Below are 27,605 nucleotides of genomic sequence, written 5' to 3'. Positions count from 1 at the left end.
CTGGCAGGCTACACTGCATTGGTTAAAAAAGAGTTGGACACAACTGAGTGACTGAGCACAAGGAGGCTTTACAAACAGCTAAGGAAAGAAGAGAAGTGAAAGGCGAGGGAGAAAGAGAAAGATATACCCAACTGAATGAAGAGTTTCAGAGAATAACAAGGAGAGATAAGAAGGCCTTCTTAAATGAACAATGCAAATAAATAGAGGAAAACAATAGAATGGAAAAGACCAGAGATCTCTTCAAGAAAATTAGAGACATCAAAGGAACATTTCATGCAAGGATGGACAAGATAAAGGACAGAAGCAGTAAGGACCTATTAATAACAGAAGCAGAAGAGATTAAGAAGAGGTGGCAATAATACACAGAAGAACTGTACAAGAAAGGTCTTAATGATCTGGATAACCACGATGGCGTGGTCACTCACCTAGAGCCAGACATCCTGGATTGTAAAGTCAAGTGGGCATTACGAAGTACTACTCTGAACAAAGCTAGTGGACATGATGGTATTCCAGCTGAGGTATTTAAAACCCTAAAAGATGATGCTGTAACAGTGGTGCACTCAATGTGCCATCAAATTTGGAACACTCAGCAGTGGCCATGGGACTGGAAAAGGTGAGTTTCATTCCAATCCTAAAGAAGGGCAATGCCAAAGAATACTCACAGTACCATACAGTTGCCCTCATTTCATATGCTAGCAATATTATGCTCAAAATCCTTCAAGCTTGGCTCCTGTAGTCTATGAACTGAGAGATTCCAGATGTACAAGCTAGTTTTGAAGAGGTAGAGGACCAGAAATCAAATTGCCAGTATTTGTTGGATCGTGGAGAAAGCAAGGGAGTTCCAGAAAAATATCTACTACTTCATTGACTATGCTAAAGCCTTTGACTCTGTGGATCGCAAACTGGAAAATTCTTAAAGAGATGGGAGTATGAGAACACTTTACCTGTCACCTGAAAAACCTGTGTGCAGGTCAAGAAGCAACAGTTGGAACTGGACATGGAACAACTGACCAGTTTAAAATTGGGAAAGTAGTATGTCAAGGCTGTGTATTGTCACCCTGCTTATTTAGCTTACATGCAGAGTACATCATGAGAAACACGGCTGGATAAGTCACAAACTAGAATCAAGATTGCAGGGAGAAATATCTGCAACCTCAGATATGCAGATGATACCACTCTAATGGCGGGAAGTGAAGAGGAGCTGAAGAGCCTCTTGATGAGAGTGAAAGAGGAGAGTGAAAAATCTGCCTTAAAACTATATTCAAAAAACTAAGATCATGACATCCGGTCCCATCACTTCATGGCAAATAGAAGGGGAAAAAGTGGAAGCAGTGACAGATTTTATTTTCTTGGGCTCAAAAATCACTGCAGATGGTGACTACAGCCATGAAATTAAGGGATGCTTGCTCCTCAGAAGGAAAGCTATGACAAAGCTAGACAGCATATTAAAAAACAGAGACATTACTTTCCTGATAAAGGTCCATATAGTGAAATCTATGTTTTTTCCAGTAGTCATGTACAGATGTAAGAGTTGGACTGTAAAGAAGGTCGAGCGGTGAAAAAATGATGCTTTCACATTGTGGTGCTGGAGAAGACTCTTGAGAGTCCCTTGGACTGCAAGGAGATCAAATTAGTCAATTATAAAGGAAATCAGTCCCAAATATTCATTGGAAGGACAGATGCTGAAGCTGAAGCTCCAATCCTTTGGCCACTTGATGCGAAGAACTGACTCATTGGAAAAGACCCTGATGCTTCGAAAGATGGAAGGCAGGAGGAGAAGGGGATGACAGAGGATGAGAAGGTTGGATGACATCACCAATTCAATGGACATGAGTTTGAGCAAATTCCGGGAGATAGTGGAAGACAGAGGAGACTGGTGTGCTGCAGTCCATGGGGTCACAAAGAGTTGGACACAACTTAGTGACTGAACAACAACAACAAACAATTTTGAGGCAAAGAGGAACCCAGAAGACAATACTGTGCACCCCCAGGGGAAGAAAATCAGAGACTCTTAATTCCTCTTCCACATTCTCCTTCCTGTCCCATTCCCTCTAAAAGAGAGGCTGGGATAAGTGGTTAGGACTCTGGCTCAGCTTTTGCTGCTTTCTATACCTTTATCTTGGGGCTGTAGTGCCACTCACTACCCAGTGCCTTCCTTGAAGGGTATATTGGACCTGGGGAACAGCAGGTACTAACTCCAGGAGTAGCAAGCAGGCTTTCTGAGAAGTCAAAAGAAAGACTCGCTTACTTCCATACTTTCTATGAGGTGCAGTGGAAAGAGCCTAGGAGAAGGCGTTTGAAAACTGGCATTCAGTTTTTTTCTGGGGCTTACTTTCCCTATCTGTAAAACAGACACAGGAGTAGCTGCCTTCCAGTGCTGGGGGGAGGGTCAGGTGTGATGAGAGGTATAGGAGCACCTATGACCTGTAAACTGCGCCTCCTAACAGCTGAAGATGCCCTGTTATCATTCAAGTGTCCTCAGTGTCCAAATATGCTGGGGGACGGCTCTTGTGTTCTTGGAGCTCAAGGATGAAAGGAGTGTGTCTGCACATGTATGTGGGAGGTCTTGGACTGACAGGAGGAATCTCTGGCCTTTACGGGCTTTAAGGCAGAAGAATCTGCAAGGCTGGGCCTCAGAAGACTCCATCTTGGAGAGAGAAAGGATGTATGTGGATGTGTGTGGGAGGGCAGTGGAGGTGGTTGCCCTGGACCCCTCTTTCACCCCTTCTTAGGCAACCAGCAGAAGGAAGTAGGTTGTTGGAGAGTAAGGTGGAGGAGTGTTGGGTGGGGAGCAAATTGAGGGGGCAGATCTTAAAGTTAACCTGTTCTATTCCTGGTGGTCTGTCCAGCTTTTAAGGAGGGTTCTGAACCCTAGGAAATCCTGCTAGTTCACCTGTGTGAGCCTAGGGCATTTGGTGGGTGCTCACCTTCATCTTGAGTAGGATCTGGGGGCAATGTGTTGGGAGAGCCGGCCTGAATCAAGAGCTTTGATCAGCCAGCGTGGTTGTCCCTTGGGGTTCTGGGACAACTTTTATGGGGACAGCCAACCCAAGGTTGGAGGTTGGAGAGAAGAGAGAGGAGGATAGCTGCTCTGGGCCACAGCAGAGCATTTTCTGGAGGTAGTTCTTGCTTCTAGTCTCCTCATACTGGCAGGCCTCCTGCCTGGAATCTCTTGCATGTGAACATGCTAAGTCACTTCAGTCATGTCCAACTCTTTGCAACCCTATGGATTACAGCCTGCCAGGCTCCTCTGTCCATGGAATTTTCCAGGGAAATACTGGAGTGGATTGCCCATTTCTTCCTCCGTGGGATCTTCCTGACCCAGAGATGGAACCGCATCTCTTATGTCTGCTGAATTGGCAGGCAGTTCTTTACCACTAGCACCACCTGGGATGCCCTTAGGTCCTTGCTAGTTGCAGGTTGACCCCTGCATTAGGACCTTGGGGACAGATTTGGTAGGGAGTCGCTGGCGGGGGGGCTTGTTATTGGATGGCCCAGACAGAATCACTTCCAGGTTTCTCGACCCAAAGCTCGATGGGGGCAACAATGCTGCAATCCCTGGTGGTGGTGGCCCGGGCAGGGCAGTGGGAGTGGGGTACTGAGGAGGAGCTGAGGTTAGGACATGCGCAGCTGCTGTCTATTCATCTGGCTCCCCAGACAGTTGGCAGGGCCCGGAGTTGGGCCCTCCCACCTTCCTTCCCACCTGCTTCCTCTGAGAGGGAAGACTTGGTTTTCCTGGATGGGTCTGATTCCTGTTTGAGTAGCAGGAGCATCTCAGTTGGCATATCTCCTGGGTTCCGACCCCTTCCAGACAGGGAAATGGATGGAAAGCCATGGAGGGGGAAGAACCACCCACCACCCTGCTTAAAGTGACCCAAAGTCAGTGGCAGGACCAGGAGAGCAGCCAGGGCTGGTGAACTGCCCCCCACCCAAGCCCCATCTCCATCCTTAGGCATTCTCCAAGTTGGAGTGGGCATGGGGATCTGGCGGGAAATGGTGCCAGCTAGCACCCACATCTGCGGATCCCACGGCCCAATCCCCAGTCATCGCGAGGGCAGTGTAGGGTGGGTGTGTGTTGGGGAAAGTAGAGTAGCAGTCGCCCCGCGCCTTTCTAGTTCCCCATCTCTGGGGCAGGCAGGACAGGGGAATGAGGAGGCCCTGGGCCAGGGTTGTTGGACAGCCGAAGTCAGACCCCGTGTCAACTGGCCAGCAGGAGCGCACATGGGTTAGCTCTGTCCTCTCCCTCCAGCTGGACGTGGGTTGACACTTGTTGGTCGTGAGCAATGGACTAATTTTATCTCGCTCCAGCTCAGCAAGAAACCAACGCTGAGGAGAGTGTAGTTCTTCTGAGAGGTTCTGGTCGGGGGAGGCCAGTCTTAGGGCAAAAGGGAGAGGGAAATGCTGAGGCCTCCATCCTGGAAGGGGCGTGGTGGCCCCTGCCTGTGCCAAAGGCATTAAGGTCCATAGGCTCCAGGCACTGGGGTCCAGAAGAGGAAAAGGCATCTTGGAAAGCAGGTAGTTCAAATTCCTTCTTGTGTTTCTTCTCTCTCTTTTTTCTCCACCTCTGTTCCTTTCATTCTTGAAATCCCTGGGTTCTAGCAAAGTGCCTGTCAAAGCAGGTCCCTAGAAAATATTACTGAAATGATTTGAAAACCAGGCATGGAACTTTGCTTCTGGTGACCACTAGAGAGAGCTGAAATGCAAGATTTGAAAGGCCTTCTAAAGAAAAGCCTTCTCAATGCTTGCAGGAGTTGGGTATTTAATCCCTTTTCTTATTCTTCTGGAGTCTCCTCTACATTTCAGCTTATTAGAATTTGAACTTGCTTCAAAGGCTGTGGTTCAAACCAGCACCCACCCTATCTAAGCACCAGCTGTCAGATACCATGGTTTTGCTAGAGGCACATGTAATTCCTGTTAGCTGGCCGGCTCTGCTGCTGTGAAGAGGCAGGGAACTGCTGATTGCCTCTTCAGACATGAAAAGGCCCCACTGCTGCTGCTAAGTCACTTCAGTCGTGTCCGACTCTGTGCGACCCCATAGACGGCAGCACATGAGGCTCCGCCGTCCCTGGGATTCTCCAGGCAAGAACACTGGAGTTGGTTGCCATTTCCTTCTCCAATGCTTGAAAGTGAAAAGTGAAAGTGAAGTCGCTCAGTCGTGTCCGACCCTCAGCGACCCCATGGACTGCAGCCTACCAGGCTCCTCCGTCCATGGGATTTTCCAGGCAAGAGTACTGGAGTGGGGTGCCATTGCCTTCTCCAGAAAAGGCCCTAGAGGAGAGCATATGCTCATAAAAATTATACGATTCCACAGCTTTGAAATCTAATGATCCTGAGTGATCAAACACAGACTAGGGCCTTTGAGCTCCTAGAGGAGGGCTCGAGGAGGCAGCAGACCTTGGGTGGGAGAACACCCAGGCAGCAGAACAGAGTAATTAGTCTCAGTGGGAAGACATGAGGCTGGCGGCTTGAGGATGTCTGCACTGAGTCAGGGGAGAAACAATAGCCAAGAGCTGGGTGGTAAACCACCTTCTTGCAAAGGAGACCAGTCCCTTCCACTCTTCTCCTGTCCAGTGTATAGCCACAGGGAGATGGGCTTTATTTGTATGTCTTGGGTTGCTGAGGCTAGAAGGGCAATAGATGGGACCAGCTCTCCAAGGCTAAGGCTGCATGAAAGTCTGAAATGGTTTGAGAAGAGAGAATTCCAAAAGTGTATGTCAGTTGGAAGTGAGAGTTAATTGTGAAAAAATGGGCTATGCTAAAAGTCAGATTTGGCTCAGATTTCATTTTTGCTTGGAGCTGGTCCTGCCAACACTATTTTGCAGATGGGTTCGATATATAGTTGTTGAATGAAGTGGGCAAGTTATTTCCCCCTCCTGTCAGTTTCTTCATCTGTGAAATGAGAGGTTTGGACTGGACTGGAAGTCAGTGACCTGAGTTCAAAGTTTCAACGTACTCTGTCACTGATGAATTGTGTGAACCTGCTGCAGTGCCTTTTATCCAGACATTAGTGTCCCCAGTTAAATTCAAAGCAGAGTATGAACAACAGAGATTCTAAGGTTACGCTTTGTCATTGCTATAGATCTCTCTTCTGTGTTACCCTCAATTTTAGGCTGCTGCTTGGTTATATAACCCAACTATACTAGTCCCTTCAAGTTACCCCATCAATAACAAGGGAGAAGAAAAGGGGCTTGCACTGGATTATTGGCAAGATCTTTGATAGTTTTCAACATGGCATTATTGTAGCAAGGTGGGGCCTCCACTCCAACTCAGCCACTAACCATGTTCTCATTTTGTGAAGTAAACACTTTTTCACTTCAGAGCTCCCTAAAAATCTAATCATGAATAGTTTACCCAACTTCAAACCCCTATATAGCTCCTTCTCCAATTTCTGCTCTCACAGAGTATAGACCCTGGCAGAAATTTGATGTGAAATGATTTTAGTTCTGAAGCTAAACTTCTGCTGTTAACCTGATTAGGACTATTTCACCAGTGTAGGCAACATACACACCAAAGCTGGAGTTTTAGATTTGTTTATTTTGTTCCAAACCTTTTGAGTATTTAAATGTCCCAGATCTCAAGCTCCCAAGTTTTGTTCATTCTCCTTGATTTAACTGTAGTGCATAAGAAGCTGCATCTTACCCTAAATATTAATACTGTGCTGCTTTCACCAACCAACATTCTCCCCAAAAGCGCACAAGCACACACATGCACATGTACATGTGTGGAAGAAGTAAACTGACACTCTGCCATGTTATATGACACCTGATAGAGCAGATTTGGGACCCATGAATGTCTTTCCTTCATCTGGAGAGAAGTGGGTGGCAGCCTGATTCTTAAGAGCTGTCCACACCGTGAGCAACAAAAGAGGCCCTGCAGAACTGCCCTCAGGTGACTTGGTGGGGGTGGGCAGGGAAGAATGGAATCAGGAGCTTTGTTGCTCCAATATTTTCAGTGGTTTCTTCTGGGAGTTACAAAGCTCCTGGGGGCCAGCTTGTCCTGTTCTACTGCTGTTTGGGATAACAGGGTAGTAATTAGGCAGAGCCAAGAACCAGTGGGTTTTCCTTTGGGGAGTTGATAAGAGCTGGACTGGGACCAGTGGAGGGGGCTCCAGAGTTTGGCCTTGAATGAAGTCATCAGAGGCCAACAATGCCCCAGCTGCCTGTCTGTAACGGAAAAACTCATGGGTGGGGACCACTGTCTTCTTTGGATTTCCTCAGGGGCAACCTAATCCTCCTGGCCCTGGGATGGCTCTGGCTCGGAGTAGCAAGTCACTGTTAGCTCTAAGTGACAGCCAAAGTGCCTGGTGGGAAGATTAGGGTAACAGGAATACAACAGAAAAAGACCTAGAATGGGAGAGACAAAAAGAGGCTGAATGAAGAAAGTGGGTGAGCTCCTAATAAGGTGAGTTGTGCTAGCTGGACACAGCCTGGCTGGAAATTCTTTTCAGCAAGAGTGCTGACCAGAGCCTAGGCATAGGGAAGCACCTGGCACCTACTTCAGAGGATGAAGATAGCCCAGAGTCTATCTTTCCTGGCACCTTTAATTCCCATTAACTGAGTGGTCCAGGATGCCCAGCATGGGGGACACATTGGGTAGTAAAAGCTGTGATGGTTTGCTCTTCCTAAAAGAAGTTTTCCAACCCTATGTGCAGCTGCTGCCTCTACATTTGGGGGATCCAGGTTGGAAATACGATTTTCCCTCAAACAGTTCTTTTCCTGGCTTGGCCCAGGTGAAAATGTTGACCTGTCATGAATAATGAGCGATGGAGGAATTGGTCCTTCCCCAGGTCAATAATTATTGCCCCTCCCCCACCATGCCATTCCCCCTGTCATCAGTCTCCCTCTGCCTCCTGAGATGAGAGGAATTTCTTCACATTTTGACAGGTGGGTATAAGGATGGGGAGCTGGAACCACCTGCAGGTTAATGCATTAGCCCAGAAAATCTGTAAAAATCAGTGAATGCAATTTTATAGTGTTTAAGGTCCCTTTCCTATGTGATATTCTATTATTCCAGTCGATTATAGGAGCTTGAGCCAAACGGTGAGATGTAGCTCAGCCTGAGATGAGTTGAACTGATGCTAGTGTTAGGGGTGGGTTGGGCCAAGATGAGGGTTGATTGTTCCAAGCTCTGGGTCCCTCCTTTCTTCAAGCACCCATTAGTCTATGACAGTTATGAAAAGAAATAGAGGTGAATGAGAAGGGACAAGAGGCAGTAGAAGAATAAAAGGAGAAAGGAAAGAAGGAGGCAGACTGTTGACTAACCTTATGATGGAGAGACTATCTATACACTTGTAAAATGATGTCATCCACACCTCTTGGGAAGCCACAGCCCTCAGAGACACTGAGGCTAAATAAGATTCCTTGTGTCATTTTACCTCTATGCCCTTTCTGCCACACCTCTCAATGGTTCCCAAGGACAGATGTCAAGGAATTCCTCAGCACACAGAGATTTAGATCTTCCCACCAGGCTCCTGGGGATACAGTAGCACCTTTGGCAGCTGCTTTTAGTGGGTGACTAACAAGCTGGGCCAGGAATTCCCATCCTTCCCCTCCCCCAAGAGTTACAAAGTTTATGGAGAGGTTCCAAAGGCCAGGGGGTGATCCCAAGCTTTCCTAGAGCCTGGAAGGAGACAACCCTGGCAAGTTTAAAGGCATTCATGGGGAGAATTTGGTTAATGAGTTTGGAACACCTGGAGCTTTGGCTCCAAGGGGATGGTCAGGTGGCTGAAATGCTGTGTGTGCAGGTTTGGGAACAAGTGTGCTGGTGGCAAAAATGTAAATGCCGAGCAGGGCAAGGTGAAGGGAAAGGTTTGGGGAGGAGCACACGATGGCAAATAAAAGGCATTAGATTGGTTCCTCAGGGGTAGAGGAGCCCGGCAGCAGCTCTCCATTGGGGTCTGGGTCAGGGGTCAACATCTTATCCTTGCTGGAATCCCTTTGCTCTTTCTTGAACATCCTTTGATGCATCAGAGGGACGAACAAGAGGATTACTGCCCCAACGATTGGGGGTACACCGGCAAAGTAGAAGGCCACATGATAGTCCCCAAAACAGTTGCGGAGGAGGCCTGAAAAGTTAACAGACAAGTCAAGTTTAGCTTTGCTCTACTATACAAAGATGTTCTCTGCTTCTTCTAGAAGCCATCAAAATGCCTGTCCAGAGAATCTTGGCCTGTACTGCCTTGACCCGGGAGCCCAGCTCAGTTTAAACACTCCTCGATGGAAGACGCAAAACCTCTATTACAAAGACAAGCAGTTCCTCCCTGAGCCACTGGGACTGTAGGCTCTTGAGGCAAATGCTTATTACAAAAGAAGCAAAGGAAACTTCTCAAAGTTCTCCATTTTTTACTTTCATAAGCTACAGTTAACTTCTAGTCACTCCGAGGTACAGAGATAGATATGGAGGGAGGCTATTTTAAAAGAACACAGAAGATGAGACTTGTCTTGGTTCACAGTGATACACCTTCTCACACCCAACTTAGGCTAGAGTGTTCTTATGTAATAATTCAGCCAAGTTTCTATTTTCCCTTTCTTTGAAGTGCCCATTTGCCCTAAGAGGAGGCTAGGGTTAGGGTATATGGGTATCTTTCCTTCAAGTTACAGATATGGTTGGCCGCTCTGGGTTCTAGGTTGCCAATGTGGTGAATGTGTTTGGCATGGTACATGGAGTCTTCTCTGCTCACCTCCAGAAGCTAATGTGGGATACCTCATAGGGAGGTTGAGCCCAGAAACAGTACTAGTGAAAGGCAGGTAGGTCCTGGGGCTGCTTAATAGGTAAGCAAAGTGGAAAGAGATATGGATTCTGGGATCCACATTTGGAATCAGGAGTTAGGTAAAGGCTCCTCTCCCCCAGTGGACAGTGTGGCTGTTGTACAATGGCCTGAGTAGGAGCCTTTTTCACTGTAATACAGTACAACCAGTGCCCTCACAACACCTTGCACTGAATTGGTATTCAAGGAATAATTAAGTTAGCCTAGTTGGCCAGCTTAAGAGATACTATCCCATGAATCAATATTTGCAATAAATCATAAAGAGGAAATGATGTTCTCTTATTAGTTTTCTTTGTTTCCTGTGTTCTCTAGGGTACAAACCATACTCTCCTTGGAAGTAGAGAGAGAAATTAGGAGTGCTGAAAGATGGCAAGCCAACACTTTGCCTGTTGCCTGCTATAAGTGAGCTTCCTTGGTCCAGTCTTGAGTTGTGGTCTTAATTAAATGTTTTCTACAGGCTCAGTTCAGAAGTTGGTAGAGGAGGAAGGGATGTCTCTAAGTATTAATAAAACCAGGGCCCACTTTTGTTTCTCTTCCTGCTCAACTACCTTGAAAATAATTACTTGCTTGTGAAGACAGAGAGAGAGAGAGAGAAGATTCGGGATCAATAGAATGGTCAGAAGGCCAAACCCATTATTCTCTCTGCCCTCCTGGAATCAGCCATTCTGTCTACAATAAAAACTCACAGCCATGAAAAGCCCATCCCCTCAAATGAATCCATGCACATATACTGTGCTTAGTCTCTTTCATCAATAGTGGTAAGAGGTTTCATGCACTCTGATGAGACTACTTGAAGAGAGAAGAGGGAGAAAGGGACTTTAAGCAGAGGCACTTAGGAGGGCTAGGTCCCAAGGAAAACAGGACTCCCCTACTCATACTCTCCCTGCAATGTTAACCTCACCTGCAATGGGGGGTCCGGCAATCATCGGCAGGGCCATCATACCCAGGAGGTAGCCAATGGCCTGTGAGGCCTGCATTGGGCCCACCAGCTCAAATGCGATGGGGGCCATGATGGTGATGAAGAAGCCGTCACACAGGCCCAGGAAGAGGCAGACAACGATGAGGCCCCCGAACCCCCGGCAGAGGGGAATCATCATGGACATCAGGCCCAGGAGCAAGAAGGAGATGACCTAAAGGAACAACAGCCTGAGGTCATGTTGTGCTTGCCCATCAAGCCCACATAGTAAATCACATCTCCTTTCCCAGGGCTTTATTTATATAGTCTGTAAAATGGGGCAAAATGTTAGTCACTCAGTTGTGTCCCCCATGGACTATAGCCCACAAGGCTCCTCTGTCTATGGAATTCTCCAAGCAAGAATACTGGAGTGGGTAGCCATTCCCTTCTCCAGGGGATCTTCCAAACCCAGCAATTGGACCCATGTCTCCCACATTGCAGGCGGGAGATTCTTTACCACTGAGCCACCAGGGAAGCCCATGAAAAATGGGGCAAGGGGATGTCAACAGAAAGCCCAGTGGACTAAATAGTTACTTAAGTTCCTTCTAAGTCATTTAGAAAGACTTAGAATTCAAAGTTTTAGAGAGAGCCCTTATTTAATGTTGATTGTCAAGATTTTTAAAAGGAAGGACATGGCCCCTGTCCTCAAGAAGATGTCTTTTGACTAGACTCTGAGATAAAAGGAATTGCTGTTTCTGCTTTCTGATCCTGTGTTTGTCTGCCACAGGCATCAGGGTCTGGAACCAGACCATGCTGATGTTTCCATATTTAAGTTAGATTTAGGAAGAGGAAGGGGAGGAAGTAAGGATGACTTGAATAATGATTATATGGGGGCATGAATGGAAGGCACAGCTTCCTGAAATGGGGAAGGAGCCAGTGCCCATTTTTGTGGGGGACTGCCAAAAGCAGTTTTCTAAAAGAAAACACCTTAGTATGAGGGAGACCACCAGGAGGTTCACCCAGGTTCCTTAGGTTTTAGGACATGGGACACACCACCATCTCAGATGCTTAAGGCAGTGTGGCTCTAGGGCCTTCTGGATTTGTCTGAGCACCCTGCCAAGGCAACAAAGGGGGCTCTAAGGAGAAGCAAGGCACTCAGAGGAGGTCTAGGGAGCATGAAGCCAGCCTCAGGGACACTGACTTAGCCACTGGGCTTTCCTTAGGCTGAATAAAATGACTCTGAAGTAATAAAGCTGCCTTTCCAGTGGTTGGTTTTTCCCTCTCAGTAGAGAGAAGGGCCACTGGAAACACAACTGGTTTTTAAAAAAATAACTAATTAATTTAAAATATGTATTTATTTTTAATTGAAAGATAATTGCTTTACAGTATTTGTTGGTTTCTGGCATACATCTACATGGAATCAACCACAGGTATACAAATGGCCCCTCCCTCTTGAAACTCTCTCCCACCTCCCACCCCATCTCACCCCTTTAGATTGTCACACAGCCCCGAACTGAGTTTCCTGAGTCATTCAGTAAATCCCCCACAGCTATCTATTTTACATATGGTACTATATATGTTTCCATGCTACTCTCTCCATCCATTCCACCCTCTCCTTCCCATCCTCCCCATGTCTACAAGTCAGTTCTCTATGTCTGCACCTCCAGTGCTGCCCTGCAAAGAGGTTCATCAGTACCATCTTTCTAGATTCCATATATATGCATTAACATATGATATTTGTTTTTCTCTTTCTGACTTCACTATAATAAGCTCTAGGTTCATCCACCTCAGAACCAACTCAAGTCCATTCCTTTTTTGGGACTGAGTAATAATCCACTGTTTATATATACCACAACTTCCTCATCCATTCATCTGTCAATGGACATCTAGGTTGCTTCCATGCCTAGCTATTGTAAATAGTGTTGCAATGAACATTGGGGTACATGTGTCTTTTTCAATTATGGTCTCCTCAGGGTATATCCCCAGTAGTGGGATTATTGGGTCATATAGTAGCTTTATTTCTAATTTTTCAAGGAATCTCGACACTGTTCTTCATAGTAGCTGAACCAACTTACATTCCCATCAACAGTGCAAGAGGGTTCCCTTTTCTCCACACCCTCTCCAGCATTTATTGTTTGTAGAGTCTTTGGTGATGGCCATTCTGACGAGTGTGAGGTGATATCTCATTGTATTTTTGATTTGCATTTCTCTAATAATAAGCAATGTTGAGCATCTTTTCAAGTGTTTGTTAGCCATCTGTATGTCTTCATTGGAGAAATGTCTGTTTAGTTCTTCTGTCCACTTTTTGATTGGGTTGTTTGTTTTTCTGGCATTGAGTTGCATGAGCTGCTTGTATATTTTGGAAATCAATCCCTTGATCATTTGCTATTGTTTTCCCCCATTCTGAGGGTTATCTTTTCATCTTGTTTATAGTTTCCTTTGCTGTGCATATATGCTGCATGTGTGCTAAGTCACTTCAGTCATGTCCAACTCTTTGCAACCTATGGACCATAGCCCGCCAGGCTTCTCTATCCATGGGATTCTTCAGGCAAGAATACTAGAGTGGGTTGCCATGCCCTCTTCCAGGGGATCTTCCCAACCCAGGGATTGAACCCACATCTCTTACATCTCCTGCATTGGCAGATGAGTTCTTTACCACTGGTGCCACCTGGGAAGCCCTTCCTTTACTGTGCAAAAGCTTTCAAGTTTAATTAGGTCCCACTTGTTTATTTTTGTTTTTATTTCCATTACTCTGGGAGGTGGGACATAGAAGATCTTGCTGTGATTTCTGTCATATAACGTTCTGCCTGTGTTTTCCTCTAAGAGCTTTATAGTTTCTCATCTTACATTTAGGTCTTTAATCCATTTTGAGTTTATCTTTGTGTATGATGTTAAGAAGTGTTCTAGTTTCATTCTTTTACATGTAGCTGTCCACTTTTCCCAGCATTTCTTATTGAACAGACTATCTTTTCTCCATTGTATATTCTTGCCTCCTTTGTCAAAGATAAGGTGCCCATAGGTATGTGAGTTTATCTCTGGGCTTTCTATCTTGTTCCATTGGTTGATATTTCTGGTTTTGTGCCAGTACCAAACTGTTGTAATGATGGTAGCTTTGTAGTATAGTCTGAAGTCAGTGCAGTTGATTCCTCCTGCTCCATTCTTTTTTAAGATTACTTTAGCTGTTTGGGATCTTTTCCCTTCAAATTGTGAAATTTTTTGTTCTAGTTCTGTGAAAGAAACCATTGGTAATTTGATAGGGATTTCATTGAATCTGTAGACTGCTTTTGGTAGTATAGTCATTTTCACAATATTGATTCTTCCAACCCAGGAACATGGAATATCTCTCCATCTGTTTATGTCATCTTTGATTTTTTTTCATCAGTCATATAGTTTCCTGTATACAGCTCTTTTGGCTCCTTGTGTGTGTATGTGTCAGTAGCTCAGTCATGTCTGACTCTTTGCAATCCTATGAACTGTAGCCTGCCAGGCTCCTCTATCCAAAGTATTCTCCAGGCAAGAATACTGGAGTGGGTTGCCATTTCCTTCTCCATTTGTTTCCTTAGGTAGGTTTATTCTTAGGTATTTTATTCTTCTTGGTTACAGTGCTAAATGGGATTGATTCCTTAATTTCACTTTCTAATTTTTCATTGTTAGTGTATAGGAATGCAAATTATTTCTGTGTATTGATTTTGTATCCTGTGACTTTACTAAGTTCACTTATTAGCTCTAGCAATTTTCTGATAGTGTATTTAGGGTTTTATATCTATAGTTTCACATCATCTGTGAACAGTGAGAGTTTTACTTCTTCTTTTCCAATCTAGATTCCTTTTTTTCCTTTTTCTTCTCTGATTGCCATAGTTAGGACTTCCAAAACTATGTTGAATAATAGTGGTGAGATTGGGCACCCTTGTCTTGTTCCTGATCTTATAGGGAATGCTTTCAGTTTCCTACCATTGAGAATAATGTTTGCTGTGGGTTTGTTGTATATGGCCTCCTCAGATATGTAGATGACACCATCCTCATGGCAGAAAGTGAAGAACTAAAGAGCCTACTGATGAAGGTGAAAGAGAAGAGTGAACAAGTTGGCTTAAAACTCAACATTCAAAAAACTAAGATCATGGCATCCAGTCCCATCACTTCATGGCAAATAGATGCGGAAACAATGGAAACAGTGACAGACTGTCTTTTTGGCTCCAAAATCACTGCAGATGGTGACTGCAGCCATGAAATTAAAAGATGTTTGATCCTTGGGAGAAAAGCTATGACCAACCTAGACAGCATATTAAAAAGCAGAGACATTACTTTGTTGACAAAGGTCTGTCTAGTCAAGGCTATGGTTTTTCCAGTAATCATGTATGGATGCGACAGTTGGACTATAAAGAAAGCTGAGCACTGAAGAACTGATATTTTTAAACTGTGGAGTTGGAGAAGATTCTTGAGAGTCCCTTGGACTGCAAGGAGATCAAACCAGTCAATCTTAAAGGAAATCAGTCCTGAATATTAATTGGAGGGACTGCTGCTGAAGCTGAAGCTCCAATACTTTGGCTACCTGATGCAAAGAACTGACTCATTGGAAAAGACCCCGATGCTGGGAAAGATTGACAGCAGGAGGAGAAGGGGACACAAGAGGATGAGATGGTTGGATGGCATCACCAACTTGGTGGACATGAGTTTGAGCAAGCTCTGGGAGTTGGTGATGGACAGGGAAGCCTGGCGTGCTGCAGTCCATGGGGTCACAAAGAGTTGGACACAACTGAGTGACTTAACTGAACTAATGTTGAGGTAGGTTTCTCCTATGTCCATTTTTAAAGAGTTTTAATCATAAGTGGGTGCTGAATTTTGTTGAAAGTTTTTCTGCACCTATTGAGATCATCATATGACTTTTGTCTTTCAATTTGTTAATATGTGTATCACATTGATTGATTTGCATATATTGATGAGTCCTTGCATCTGTGGGATAAACCTGACTTGATCATGGTGTATGATCTTTTTAATGTGTTGTTGGATTCTGTTTGGTAGAATTTTGTTGAGGATTTTTGCATCTATGTTCAGCAATGATATTGGCCAGTAATTTTCTTTTTTGTGTGTGATGTCTTTATCTGGTTTTGGTATCAGGGTGATGGTGGCCTCATAGAATGAGTTTGGAAGTGTTCCTTCCTCTGTAATTTTTCAGAAGAGTTTGGAAAGAATAGGCCATTAGCTCTTCTCTAAATGTTTGATAGAATTCACCTGTGATGCCATCTGGCCCTGGGCTTTTGTTTTGGGGGAGAGTTTTGATCACAGTTTTGATTTCAGTGCTTGTGATTGGCTTCCTTATAATTTCTGTTTCTTCCTGGTTCAGTCTTGGAAGGTTGAATTTTTCTAAGAATCTGTCCATTTCTTCCAGGTTGTCCATTTTATGGGCAAATAGTTCATAATACTCTCGTATGATCCTTTGTGTTTCTGTGATGTCTGTTGCAACTTCTTTTTCATTTCTAATTTTGTTGGTTTGATTTGTTTCCTTTTATCTTGATGAGTCTGGCTAGTGGTTTGTCAATTTTGTATAGCTTCTCAAAGAACCAGCTTTTAGTTTTATTAATTTTTACTATTGTTTCCTTCATTTCTTTTTCGTTTATTTCTGCTCTAACCTTTGATTTCTTTACTTGTACTAACTTGGGTTTTTTTGTTCTTCTTTTTCTAGTTGTTTTAGGTGTAAAGTTAGGCTGTCTATTTGATGTTTTTCTTGTTTCTTGAGGTAGGATCTTATTGCTATAAAGCTCCCTCTTAGAGCTACTTTTGCTGCATCCCATAGGTTTTGAGTCATCATGTTTTCATTGACATTTGTTTCCAGGAATTTTTTTTATTTCCCTTTTTATTTCTTCAGTAACCTGTTGGTTATTTAGAATCATATTGTTTAATCTCCATGTGTTTGTGTTTTTACTGTTTCTTTCCCCCATAACTGATATCTATTGTTAAGCATTGTGTTCAGAAAAATGCTTGATATGATTTCAATTTTCTTAAATTTACTGAGGCTTCATTTATAACCCAAGATGTGGTCTATCCTGGAGGGTTTCATGTGCACTTGAATTCTTGTATTCTTGAATTCGTGTATTCTTTCATGTGCACTTGTATTCTTCATTTGGATGGAATGTCCTGAAGATATCAATTAGGGTCATCTGGTCTAATATGTCATTTAATGCTTGCATTTCCTGATTAATTTTCTGTTTTGATGATCTATCCATTGATGTAAGTGGGGTGTTAAAGTCCCCTATTATTGTGTTACTGTCACTTTCTCCTTTTATGTCTGTTAGTGTTTGCCTTATGTACTGAGGTGCTCCTACATTGGGTGCATAAATATTTACAATTGTAATGTCTTCTTGGATTGATCCCTTGGTCATTATGTAGTGTCATTCCTTATCTCATAATATTCTTTATTTTAAAGTCTATTTTGTCTGAGAATTGCTACTCTGGGTTTCTTTTGATTTCCTTGTGCATGGAATATCTTTTTCCATCCTCTCTTTGAATGTGTCTCTAGGTTTGAAGTGGGTGACTTGTAAACAGCATAAATATGGGTCTTATTTTTGTATCCATTCAGCCAGTCTGTGTCCTTTAGTTGGAGCATTTAATCCATTTAATTTAAAGTAATTTTTATATGTATGTTCCTATGACATTTTCTTAACTGTTTTGAGTTTGTTTTTGTAGGTCTTTTCCTTCTCTTGTGTTTCCTGCCTATAGAAGTCCCTTTAGCATTTGTTGTAAAGCTGGTTTTGTGATACTAAATTCTCTTAACTTTTGCTTGTCTATAAAGCTTTTGATTTCCCATATATTTTGAATGAGATCCTTGCCAAGTAGAGTAATCTTGGTTGTAGAGTTTCCCCTTTCAATACATTAAATATATCCTGCCATTCCTTTCTGGTCTGTAGAGTTTCTACTCAAAGATCAGCTGTTAATCATATGGGATTTCCCTTGTATGTTACTTGTTGCTTTTCCCTTGCTGCTTTTTAATATTTGTTCTTTGTGTTTAATCTTTATTAGTTTGATTAGTATGTGTCTTGGCATGTTTCTCCTTGGGTCTGTCCTGTATGGGACTCTGTCCTTCTTGGATTTGATTGACTATTTCCTTTCCCATGTTAGGGACATTTTCAACTATAATCTCTTCAAAAATGTTCTTAGATCCTTGATTTTTCTCTTCTTCTTCTGGGACCCCTATAATTTGAATGGTGTGGCATTTAATATTGTCCCAGAGGTCTCTGAGACGATCTTCAATTCTTTTCATTCTTTTTCCTTTATTCTGCTCTTCAGTAGTTATTTCCACCATTCTATCTTCCATGTCACTATCCATTCTTCTGCCTCAGTTATTCTGCTATTGATTCCTTCTAGAGTATTTTTAATTTCAGTAATTGTCTTGTTCATCTCTGTTTATTCTTTATTTCTTCTAGATCCTTGTTAAATGTGTTAATTGAGTCTTTCATTTTCTCCATTCAATTTTCAAGGTTTTGAATCATCTTTATTATCATTTCTCTGAATTCTTTTTCAGGTAGTTTGCATATTTCCTTTTTGTTTATGTGGTCTTGTGAGTTTTTGTTCCTTCATTTACACAATATTTCTCTGTCTTTTCATTTTTTTTTCCAACTTACTGTGTTTGAGTTCTCCTTTTCCCAGGCTTTGGGGTCATATTCCTTCTTCCTTTTGTTTTCTGCCCACAACTGGCCTTTTGATTAAGGTCACCTGCAATGTGTGTCTGTGAGCCAGACTGAAGACCTGGGCTCCACCCACTGTAGCCAGCAGAGGCAGGTTGTCCCAGGGTCAGGGCTAAGACTTGATCTGTTAACCAAGGCTTTGACAGGATCCAGGATTTGTAACAGTGCCCACTGGCAAGCTGAGGTAAGTCACCACATGGTAAGTGTAAATGTCACCACATCACCAGATGGAAGGCAGATAGGAGGGTCAAGGCTATTTCAAGCCCTAAAGATTTTCTATGGTGTTGCTGGTAGTGTGTTTGATAGGCTGATTGGTTGGTTTTTTGAGAGGATAAGAAATGTCCTGGTCATGTCATCTGAGGAAAACTCTTATTTGAGGAACTTTTGAAGTTTGCCAAGGCTGTTTTGGGATAGATATGAAGAATCTAGGAATATATCCCATTTCCTCCTCTAAGAGATTCATGTAAGATAAAACCAGACCTACCTATCAACCAAGTCATAATGGTATGCCAATTAAGGAGTTAATATCATTAAATACTACAAAGTACCCTGTTAACTGGTGATAATTACTATCTATTGTATCTAGCTGCCTCTTAATATCCTCCATGAGGCTTTGCCAAGGTTTGGAAATTAAAAATCCTTCTTGGAACAAAGAAACCGGTTTTAAGATTTGACCCAAAGTGAGGTTGTCCTGCAAGCTGTCACTATTTGCTTTTCAACAGACTGTCCAGGGGCTTTATACCAGACACATGTGCCTCTCTGTCAGTAGTAGGAACCAGAAGGTCTAATGGATGACTTTTCTGAACCTGAAGCTATGTACACTCCTTTCCTCTCCTAGACCTGTACTCCTGCTCTGACCCAGGGAGAAAGGGAGGCAAATTCTTGTGATCAAGAAGATTACAACAGTAGCTCAAGAGGAAAAAGTTCATTCATTGTTTCATGCTCTCAGCCTAAGACACTTACCAGCACAATGTGTTTGAACAAATTGCTTTCCCTCTCTGGGCCTCAGTTTCTCAGTTTATAAAATGAGGAATTTGGGACTATGAGTTGATGAAGATATGTTTCAGCTTTAAAGATCCAAGATTATTATTTTTTTTAAGTGGTAAAACTTTGTCAACTAAGAGTGGGAAAAGGGAGAGAATGTTGGATAGGTAGGGGAAATGGACAGCAGAAGCACTGAGCCATAAGCCTAGTAATGCTTCGGACTGGTTATTGCCTCTTCCTCCCTTGGAACTCCCTCTTGGAACAATAGAAAACAAGAGCTTCTTGAGCTCTACCTCTCTCCTAGGGAATATGTTGAGAAATTAACTATATGGGTAGGCAAAGGCTGCTTCCACTCCTTAAGATAAAGCCCTGGCCCAATGCTAACTCGGAGAAGGCAATGGCAACCCACTCCAGTACTCTTGCCTGGAAAATCCCATGGGCAGGAGCCTGGTAGGCTGCAGTCCATGGGGTCACAAAGAGTCAGACATGACTGAGTGACTTCACTTTCACTTTTCACTTTCATGCATTGGAGAAGGAAATGGCAACCCACTCCAGTGTTCTTGCCTGGAGAATCCCAGGGACAGGGGAGCCTGGTGGGCTGCTGTCTATGGGGTAGCACAGAGTTGGACACGACTGAAGCGACTTAGCAGCAGCAGCAATGCTAACTTATTTCCAGCACCCTTTGGCCACAATGGGGACATGTGGAAGAAGCGGGGAAAGCCACACATAGTCCTATACAAAAAGCCACCCAGGTAAGGTCTTGCTGCTATGGGCACAGGAAATTAAATTTTTGGTTCGGTCAAGTCACTTATCATGTCTGGGACTTGGTTCTGCCATCCATCACTTAGGGTAAAGCAGAATATGAAAAGAATGCTACATAGGTGTTCAGCTCTGCCATGACTATCTAAGTCTTTTCCTCTGTTTCTCCATCACTGTAATGAGAGATTGGATTGGATGGACCATAATGGTGCCCCTAAGCTCTGACAAAGCAGATTCACCAGCTCTTGCAAATCTAACACAAAGTTAAAAACAATAGGAAACCTTATTCATATCCTCATCCAAGATATATGAGGGTATTTAGGAAAACAGTTGGGGCTATCAGAAGACAGAGAAATCCCTGCTGTGTGTAGTCAGGGCCCCTTGGAAGTGCTTTCAGGACATCTCCAGTAGAGTCAGAACTCAACCACCTTCCTAATGGATTCCTTACGACCCACTTGTTATCTGGGGCTGCGTTACTCCTCCATAGGGTTCCACACTTGGGTACCTTCTGGTACACTTGCTACCTCTGCTGTAGCAAAAAGCATGAGCCAGGTCAGAAAGACAATATTGTTATCCAGTAGATAAAGACAGACAGCTTGAGCAGTAGTCTGTATTCAAGCCAGACCAGAGCCTAGTTCACACAGAAAGTGGCCTCTCAAGCATGGATACTGCCCACAATATGAGACTACCTGTGTCACTTTGAGAAAGAATATAAGTTTGCATAGTTAAAACATTTTTTATTTCTCAAAGCCTGATCACATCTTTATTTCTTTTGATCCTCACCTGTGAGGTGAGATAGGAAGGAAAGAATTATTCTCATTGTACAGAAGAGGAGAGTGAGGCCTGGAGAGGGCAAGTGAAGTCTGGCCTTTTCTGGCACTTTTTTTGTGTCCATCAAGAGGATGGCATTTGAGAGCCAGTGTTTGGTGCCAAGTAGTTCTGGAGGTATAAGAAGTGATGCACTTGGGAAAAAAAAAAAAAAAGAAGAAGTGATACACTTGGGCCTAGAAGAGAGAGACATTGGGCCACAGAGTACTACAGATGCCTAAGACCCTCCAAGAGAGTATAAGGTACCAATGAGTTCAGTCCTCAGGGCAGGCAGCATCTAATTCCTGGCTTCAGTTTCCCTCTCTCAGATGGTAGAACTTCTATAAATAAATATTTTCTTTGAAAGTGTTCTTAGAGTTTCCATTTACAGTGGCTGCTCTCACTAGATCCTTATTCCATCTTGAGGAAGGAGCAGAACACAGATGATGATCTTCACTTGAAACCTAGGGAAACTGAGGCTTTGAGACTTTAATTGATTTCCCATGTTACATAGCAAGCTGTGTCAGATATACCCTACCATTATATCCCAAAGGCTGGAGATAACCCAGCATCATGTGGCAGGCTGTTCTGTCCACAGTAGACAGGGTAGTCACACTCACCTGCAAGTAGATCTTCTTAAGTCCAGGAATGGAGTCACTGATACGGCCTGACACAAGGCGCCCAAGGCCTGAGGTAGCCCCAATACACACCAAGAGCACCCAGGTCTGCTTGATTTCCAAGAATTCCTCTTCCACATACTTCATCTGAAAAGCATAACACCAGGCCCCCAGGATAAGAGAAAGAAGAAGATCTGACTGGTTAATTGTTGGCATACCCAGAATCCTCTACTGCTTACTTCCCTGGAACATGACAAGAGTGCTATCTCCTGCATCCCCCTCCCCTGTAGCCTTAGCTCCAGAACCAGCTCTCTGGTTGTTTCCAACAGCTTAAAAGGCTGCATATCCCTTGGCTCTCTGGATTTTGGGCTTCTGAGCAACAGCTGAGGACAGTGGGTGTCTCTAAGCCTCTTCCAAGCCTTGGCAGGACAGAATACAGCTTTAACAACTGAAAAAAATCTAGGACTTCCTTTATTGTCTCCCCATTCCCTGACCCAGAACTGACAGCCTAGGGTAACAACAGGTCACCAAGGGAGAAGGATCCATCAGCTTCCAGGTAACACTCCAAAACTATGTTTTAAGAAACACAATGTCTGTGGAAGATAACAGCTGGAAACAACTAACATTTCTGTGATCATGTAAGTTGGGTAGATGCTGGTTAAACAAAGGTGAATAGAGGGTTTTTTTTTTTTTTTACTGTATTTAGGGATCTTTTGGTACCTTTATAAGATTGCTACACATTATGAAGGTAGACAGATCTAGTACACATTATTTCCTAAACAAAATTACTTGACTACAAAGACCAGCATTCCTTAAAACACTCTCTTAGAAAACCCTATTGTTGGTTCATCTAGGGGCAGTCTCCTGTGTCTCAGTGATGCTTATCTTCTCTTGAGTATCCATCTAGATTTATCAGTAGGGGAAACCATAGGCATAGGCCTTTCCCTAAGGAATTTCCTCCATTTCCCACTGAGGTCTTCCCTCAGCCTGTGCTGTTTCCTACTCTCCAAATACCTCTTTTGTCTTTTTTCAAAGATCCTAGCTCTGCCCTTTCAATGTCCTCTGCTCCTACCCTCTGAACTTCAGGCAGATTACAGGCAGCTTCTTGGGGTCAGGTAGGGTAGACCCACCCTGGTATTTCTCACCAGGTGTACATAGGGAACGAAGTAGCCAAGGGCAGCAGCAGCGATCCCGAAGGCCCAGATGCGGTAGGTACGTTGGCGGAACACTCGCATGTTGAAGTACTTCCTGAGCTGAGCCAGAAAGCGTTGGCACAGGGTGTGGACACCTCTCTTGCTTGGGGTGTCCTGCGAGCTCGGCAGGAGGGGTCGGTAGGTGAGTGAAAGCAGCGTAAGAATAAACATAAAGGTACTCAGCACCTGGAAGGTTTGAGCGAGCTTGATCTTAGCCCCCAGTGTTTTGATGAGGAGGGGGAAGGATATGGAGAAGATGCTACTCCCAGCAGACACCACACCATTGGCCAGACCTAGACGGCGTTGGAAGTAATGGCCCAGGATGACGAGAGATGGCTGAAAGGCGAAGGAACAGCCACAACCAAAGAGAATCCCATAGGTGAAGTAACGCAGGCTTAGTGAGCTGTGGGAGAGACACCAAGAGCTATTCTCAGAGGCCTGACCAGCAATTTATCTGCCCTTCTCGGCAACCCCCCACCCCGACCAAGATCTATATCCCCCACCCTTAACCCACAGCCCCACTTATTGCTGACCCTCAAAATAGATAAGAAATAGAACCTTCTGATCCCCATTTTATAGGTAGGTAGACAGAGTTTCAGAGAAGTAATTTACCCAAGGTAGCGTAACTGGGTGCTTCCTTGGTAGCTCAGCTGGTAAAGAATCCACCTGCAATGCAGGAGACCCTGGTTTGATTCCTGGGTTGGGAAGATACTCTGGAGAAGGGATAGGCTACCCACTCCAGTATTCTTGGGCTTCTCTGGTGGCTCAGATGGTAAAGAATCTGCTTGCAATGAGGGAGACCTGGGTTTGATCCTTGGGTTGGGAAGATCCCCTGGAGGAGGGCATGGCAATCCACTTCAGTATTCTTGTCTGGAGAATCCCCATGGACAGAGGGGCCTGGTGGGCTACAGTTCATGGGGTTGCAAACAGTTGGACATGACTGAGAGACTAAGCACAGCACAGCATAGGATAACTGGGAATGAACAAAGCTTGGACTTGTCTCTAGGCCTGTGTGACTCTAGTTTGAATTATAGGGCCCCATCAGCACTGTTCAAAAGAAAGCCACAACTATCCTATACAAAGTCTAGACGAGGGGTTACAAGAGGACATTAGTGGCTTAGAGAGAACAGTTTCACTTACTGCTCATCTAGACAACATAGGTAGGGTGGTAACCAAAGCTTTATCCCAAGTAACAAGAAAATTCTGCAAGGAACCAAGATTCTGGATGTTTGAGACCCTCCATGGTACTTTTCAGTGTCTTTCTCCATGCTCAGGGCCCTTAATATTTCAGAGTGGTTGGTGGTATCCTCAGAGATACTCCTTCCTCAACCATACCCATGGTCTGGATATCCCCAAACCCTTTACTCCAGGCCCTAGATAATCTCCATAGGGATCCTAAGATAAGGAGTTCCTTTAACTTCTGAAGCCTGGCTCCTGTTCCTGAACATTATATGGACTAATTTCCCAGAGTAGCTTGGCTACTTGGTGGGAAATGGGACCTCAAAGAAGTTACTGGCCCGGCCATGTAGGACACGTTCTGGCTAAAACTCTTAGGCTCTGCTTTGGCCATAAGCTTCTATAACAGAAGGCAAAGTATCAGAATGGAAAAGGCTATGGGAAGGTCAGCTTGGCTGGCCATCTGCCATCAGATGACACTGGCATAAACTAGTAAAAAATTTTGTTTTCTTTTTGATGCTTCCACATATTTTGCAATACTTTTTATCTGGCCACTTAATAACTTAGTGCTTTCCATGGTCAGGCAGTTCCTCTTCATGAATAGACCTAGTCCTCGTACTAAAGGACTGGACCTATGGCACAGAGATGAAGTGGTGCTAGCTCTCATGATTCTAAGACAATCACCGTCATCATTGCTTTCCATCTGTTTGCATTCATTGGGTATGAGCAAGGGCTTTGGTTTCAAAAGGGTTGCCTCTACTTAGAACACATAGCTAAGCCAATTGCTCCTCTTCTGTCAAATTCCTTGGGGCTTCCCTCCATTAGAATAGAGGTACCCTTTGGGATTGACCCAAGCTAGGGGCCTTGCTAAGGGAAATGCATTATGAAGGTCTGAAGGAGATACTCAGGGAGGGGGCCAGTGGGAGTAATACATGAGATTCTGTTCAGGGAGCTGTGTAGTAGATCTATTTCTACCTAGGCAGGAGGCCCCTGAGTAGGCCTGCCAAAGCCCTGCCCAAACTTTGCCCCATCTCACAACATCCAAAGGAACTCAGAGCCCTGATTTAGATACAACAGGAGAGATGACTTGGAGTTCTAGCCATAAACAGAGCCATATTCCACTGGATGTGAGGCCATCCAGAAAGTTTCTTGGCTCTAAAGATGTTCTTACAGAAAGGGCAAAGGGAGTGGGGGAGGAGCTTAAAGGCTGGGGAACAGTGTGCCTAAAGAAGAATGCCAGGAGAAAGCACATATGAGCTCTTTCCCCTCCTGTAACTGAGCTCATGTGGATTGGAAAGAAAATAGGATCCGTATGTTGCTAATTTGTTTACACTTTGCTCTGCTTGGCCTTAAAAACAGGCCGCTGCTGAGTAGCGCTGAGGCTGGAGCTGCTTCTGAGGCCTAACTCCTTCCCACAAGAAGCCAGGCACCAGCCTGCTGAGGGCAAATGAGGCCGGCCACCAGAGGGGTCCTGAAAAGATTTGGAGCTGCAGCCCTGGGAGGGCTGAGCAGATTACAGACAGGATGTGGTTTTCTCTGCCTCTGTTCCAATTGGATAGAACCAAGCCAAGAAACTATTGCAGGCCAGACCCAAGCTCTGCTGGAGGGTAGACTGGGCAGCCAGGAATACTCAAGTCATAAAGTGGACTCAATCTCACAGGGCCCAGTTGTGGCAGAACACGATTATCATTCTCTGCTGTGAGTGGATCCTTAGGCCTAGAGTGCATAACCATGGTCCTCTGGGAAGCCAAGCTTAGAAAACAGGTCTCTGACAAGTTAGCCTTGTCTCCAGGTCAGCATTCTCCTATACCAGGAGATTGGAAGTAGGAGGTACCATAACTTCCAAAGTGTCTTTGGCAGAAAATTATTGGAGTTCTTTTGGAATGTCATATTCCTCAAGCTGTGGTGGAGGGTTTTGCCTTCTCCCCTCTCCTACAGATATGCTTCTGGAGAGCAGCAGAGATAAGGAGAATATGAACTTGTAACCTATTCCTTGCCGGACACTGAACAAATTCTGCCAGTGGGATCTATGGGACCAGAATTTGAGTTTACCTAAGTTTAGGTCTAGTTGGATAGCTGGGTGTTGGGTCTGTATCTCAGTGAGGGATGCTGCTGAACATCCTTTCTCATGCCCAAGACGTGAATCTTTATCTGTCCCAAATTGTCCTAACATTTGTTGTTGTTTAGTCGCTAAGTCATGTCCAACTCTGCTACCCCATGGACTGCAGCAGACCAGGCTTCCCTGTCCTTCACTATCTCTTGGAGTTTGCTCAAACTCATGTCTATTGAGTTGGTGATGCTGTCTAACCATCTCACCCACTGCCATCCTCTTTTCTTTTTGCTTTCAATCTTTCCCAGCATCAGGGTCTTTTCATTGCCATGCAGAAATGGAAAAGGATCAGAAATGCCAAACAGCCTTGGGCTCAGCTGACCTCTTTTTCAGCATAAAAAGAATCCTCTAATGGTAGGTGTTCAGATGGTCTTACTCTAGATTTTCATTCCTAGGAGGGCAGTTGAGGTCATGAGATGTGTGGCATATTGAAGGGAAATAGAATGGCAGAGTGGAAGACACACCTGAAAAGACCTGATCTAATTTCATGTTTTAGATATAAAAATTGAGGCCCAGAGAGGGAAATGATACTCATCAATTTTTCCATTGCCATTCAGTGGCCAAAATTGAACATGGGCTCAGCTGTATGAATGCCCAAACTTAAGCTTCTCTTACCACTTTGGAAATCTTGAGTCCTCTTTGGGTATATTCCCTACCAATATGTCCTTGGGGACTCTACCTAGATAAATCCCATTGAACAATAATTCCTGGGAGCAAGGTATTTGAAGACCTTACAAGGAAAAGGCCACAGGGGATTCTGCAATGAAAAGTGTCTCCATTTGAGGGCCAGAAAGAAGCCAAGGGCAAATGGCCAGCAATTCCTAGCCTTACCTGGTGAAGGAGCTGGTATGGAGGCCAATGAAAGCAACAGCAGCCCCTGCAGTTGCTGTGATTCGGCAGCCCAAACGATCAGTGAATATACTCACAATGGGAGAACAGAAGAAGATCATTCCCATTGAGAGGGCTCCTACCCATGCTGCAGAGAAAAGAAGCACAAAGACATCTTAGTTTAATGCAGTACCTGGTGGTGCAGCTGGTATGTCAGTTCTTCTCTGACCTTTCACGGGGGCATTGTGTTGGCCTGCACTGCCAGCCTGGTAGTCCCTAATGGCCAGAGAGGTTAGGCAATTTTCAAAGTTCCTGTAACAAGGCAATGTGAGAACCAGGGGTCTAGTTCATAAGCATACCTAGAACTTCAAAGCTGGGGTAAGGGGCCTTTAAAGATCAAGTCTGTGGTAGAGATGTCTAGCTAGCTACCACACAGCTGCACTACATTTCTTAGCCTGTTTCCTGCGGCTATTTGGTATGACCATGTGACAGAATTCTGACCAATAGAATGTGGCTAAAAAGGACACATGCCACTTCCGGGTTTGGACCATAAAAAGACTCCCATGATGTTTCTGCTTTCTTGGATGCCATGTATTAAGACTGGCAGAACTGCCATCAGTTCTGTCTGGGACCCTGAATGGAGTTCCTCCTTTCTCTCCAGTCTGGAACCCTTGCCCTGGATGTTACCTAAGAATTAAACTTCATTTCCTTTAAGCTACTGAATTTTTGAGGGCTATTGTTATAGCAGTTAAATAAACACAAACTAAGACAAAGAGATTCCTATACTACCA

General features: G+C 44.3%; 1 protein-coding gene across 1 annotated transcript in view; it reads right to left on the bottom strand.

Moving 5' to 3' along the window:
- Positions 1-6,514: 6,514 nt before the first annotated feature.
- SLC16A2 (solute carrier family 16 member 2) overlaps positions 6,515-27,605 on the bottom strand; it is a 135,863-nt gene continuing 114,772 nt past the window's right edge. The window contains exons 2-6 of the mRNA XM_027962830.3: positions 26,818-26,962; positions 22,653-23,103; positions 21,511-21,654; positions 10,668-10,896; positions 6,515-9,064 (exon numbers count right to left, since the gene is read on the bottom strand). Coding sequence (XP_027818631.1) covers positions 8,844-9,064; positions 10,668-10,896; positions 21,511-21,654; positions 22,653-23,103; positions 26,818-26,962 — 1,190 coding nt within the window. The 3' untranslated portion in view covers positions 6,515-8,843. The remainder of the gene's footprint in view (positions 9,065-10,667; positions 10,897-21,510; positions 21,655-22,652; positions 23,104-26,817; positions 26,963-27,605) is intronic.

The sequence above is a fragment of the Ovis aries genome, chromosome X, assembly GCF_016772045.2.
Source record: "Ovis aries strain OAR_USU_Benz2616 breed Rambouillet chromosome X, ARS-UI_Ramb_v3.0, whole genome shotgun sequence".
In the NCBI taxonomy this organism is placed as follows: domain Eukaryota; kingdom Metazoa; phylum Chordata; class Mammalia; order Artiodactyla; family Bovidae; genus Ovis; species Ovis aries.
The sequence above is the reverse complement of the archived record's forward strand: the minus strand, read 5'-3'. Positions and strand labels throughout refer to the sequence as shown.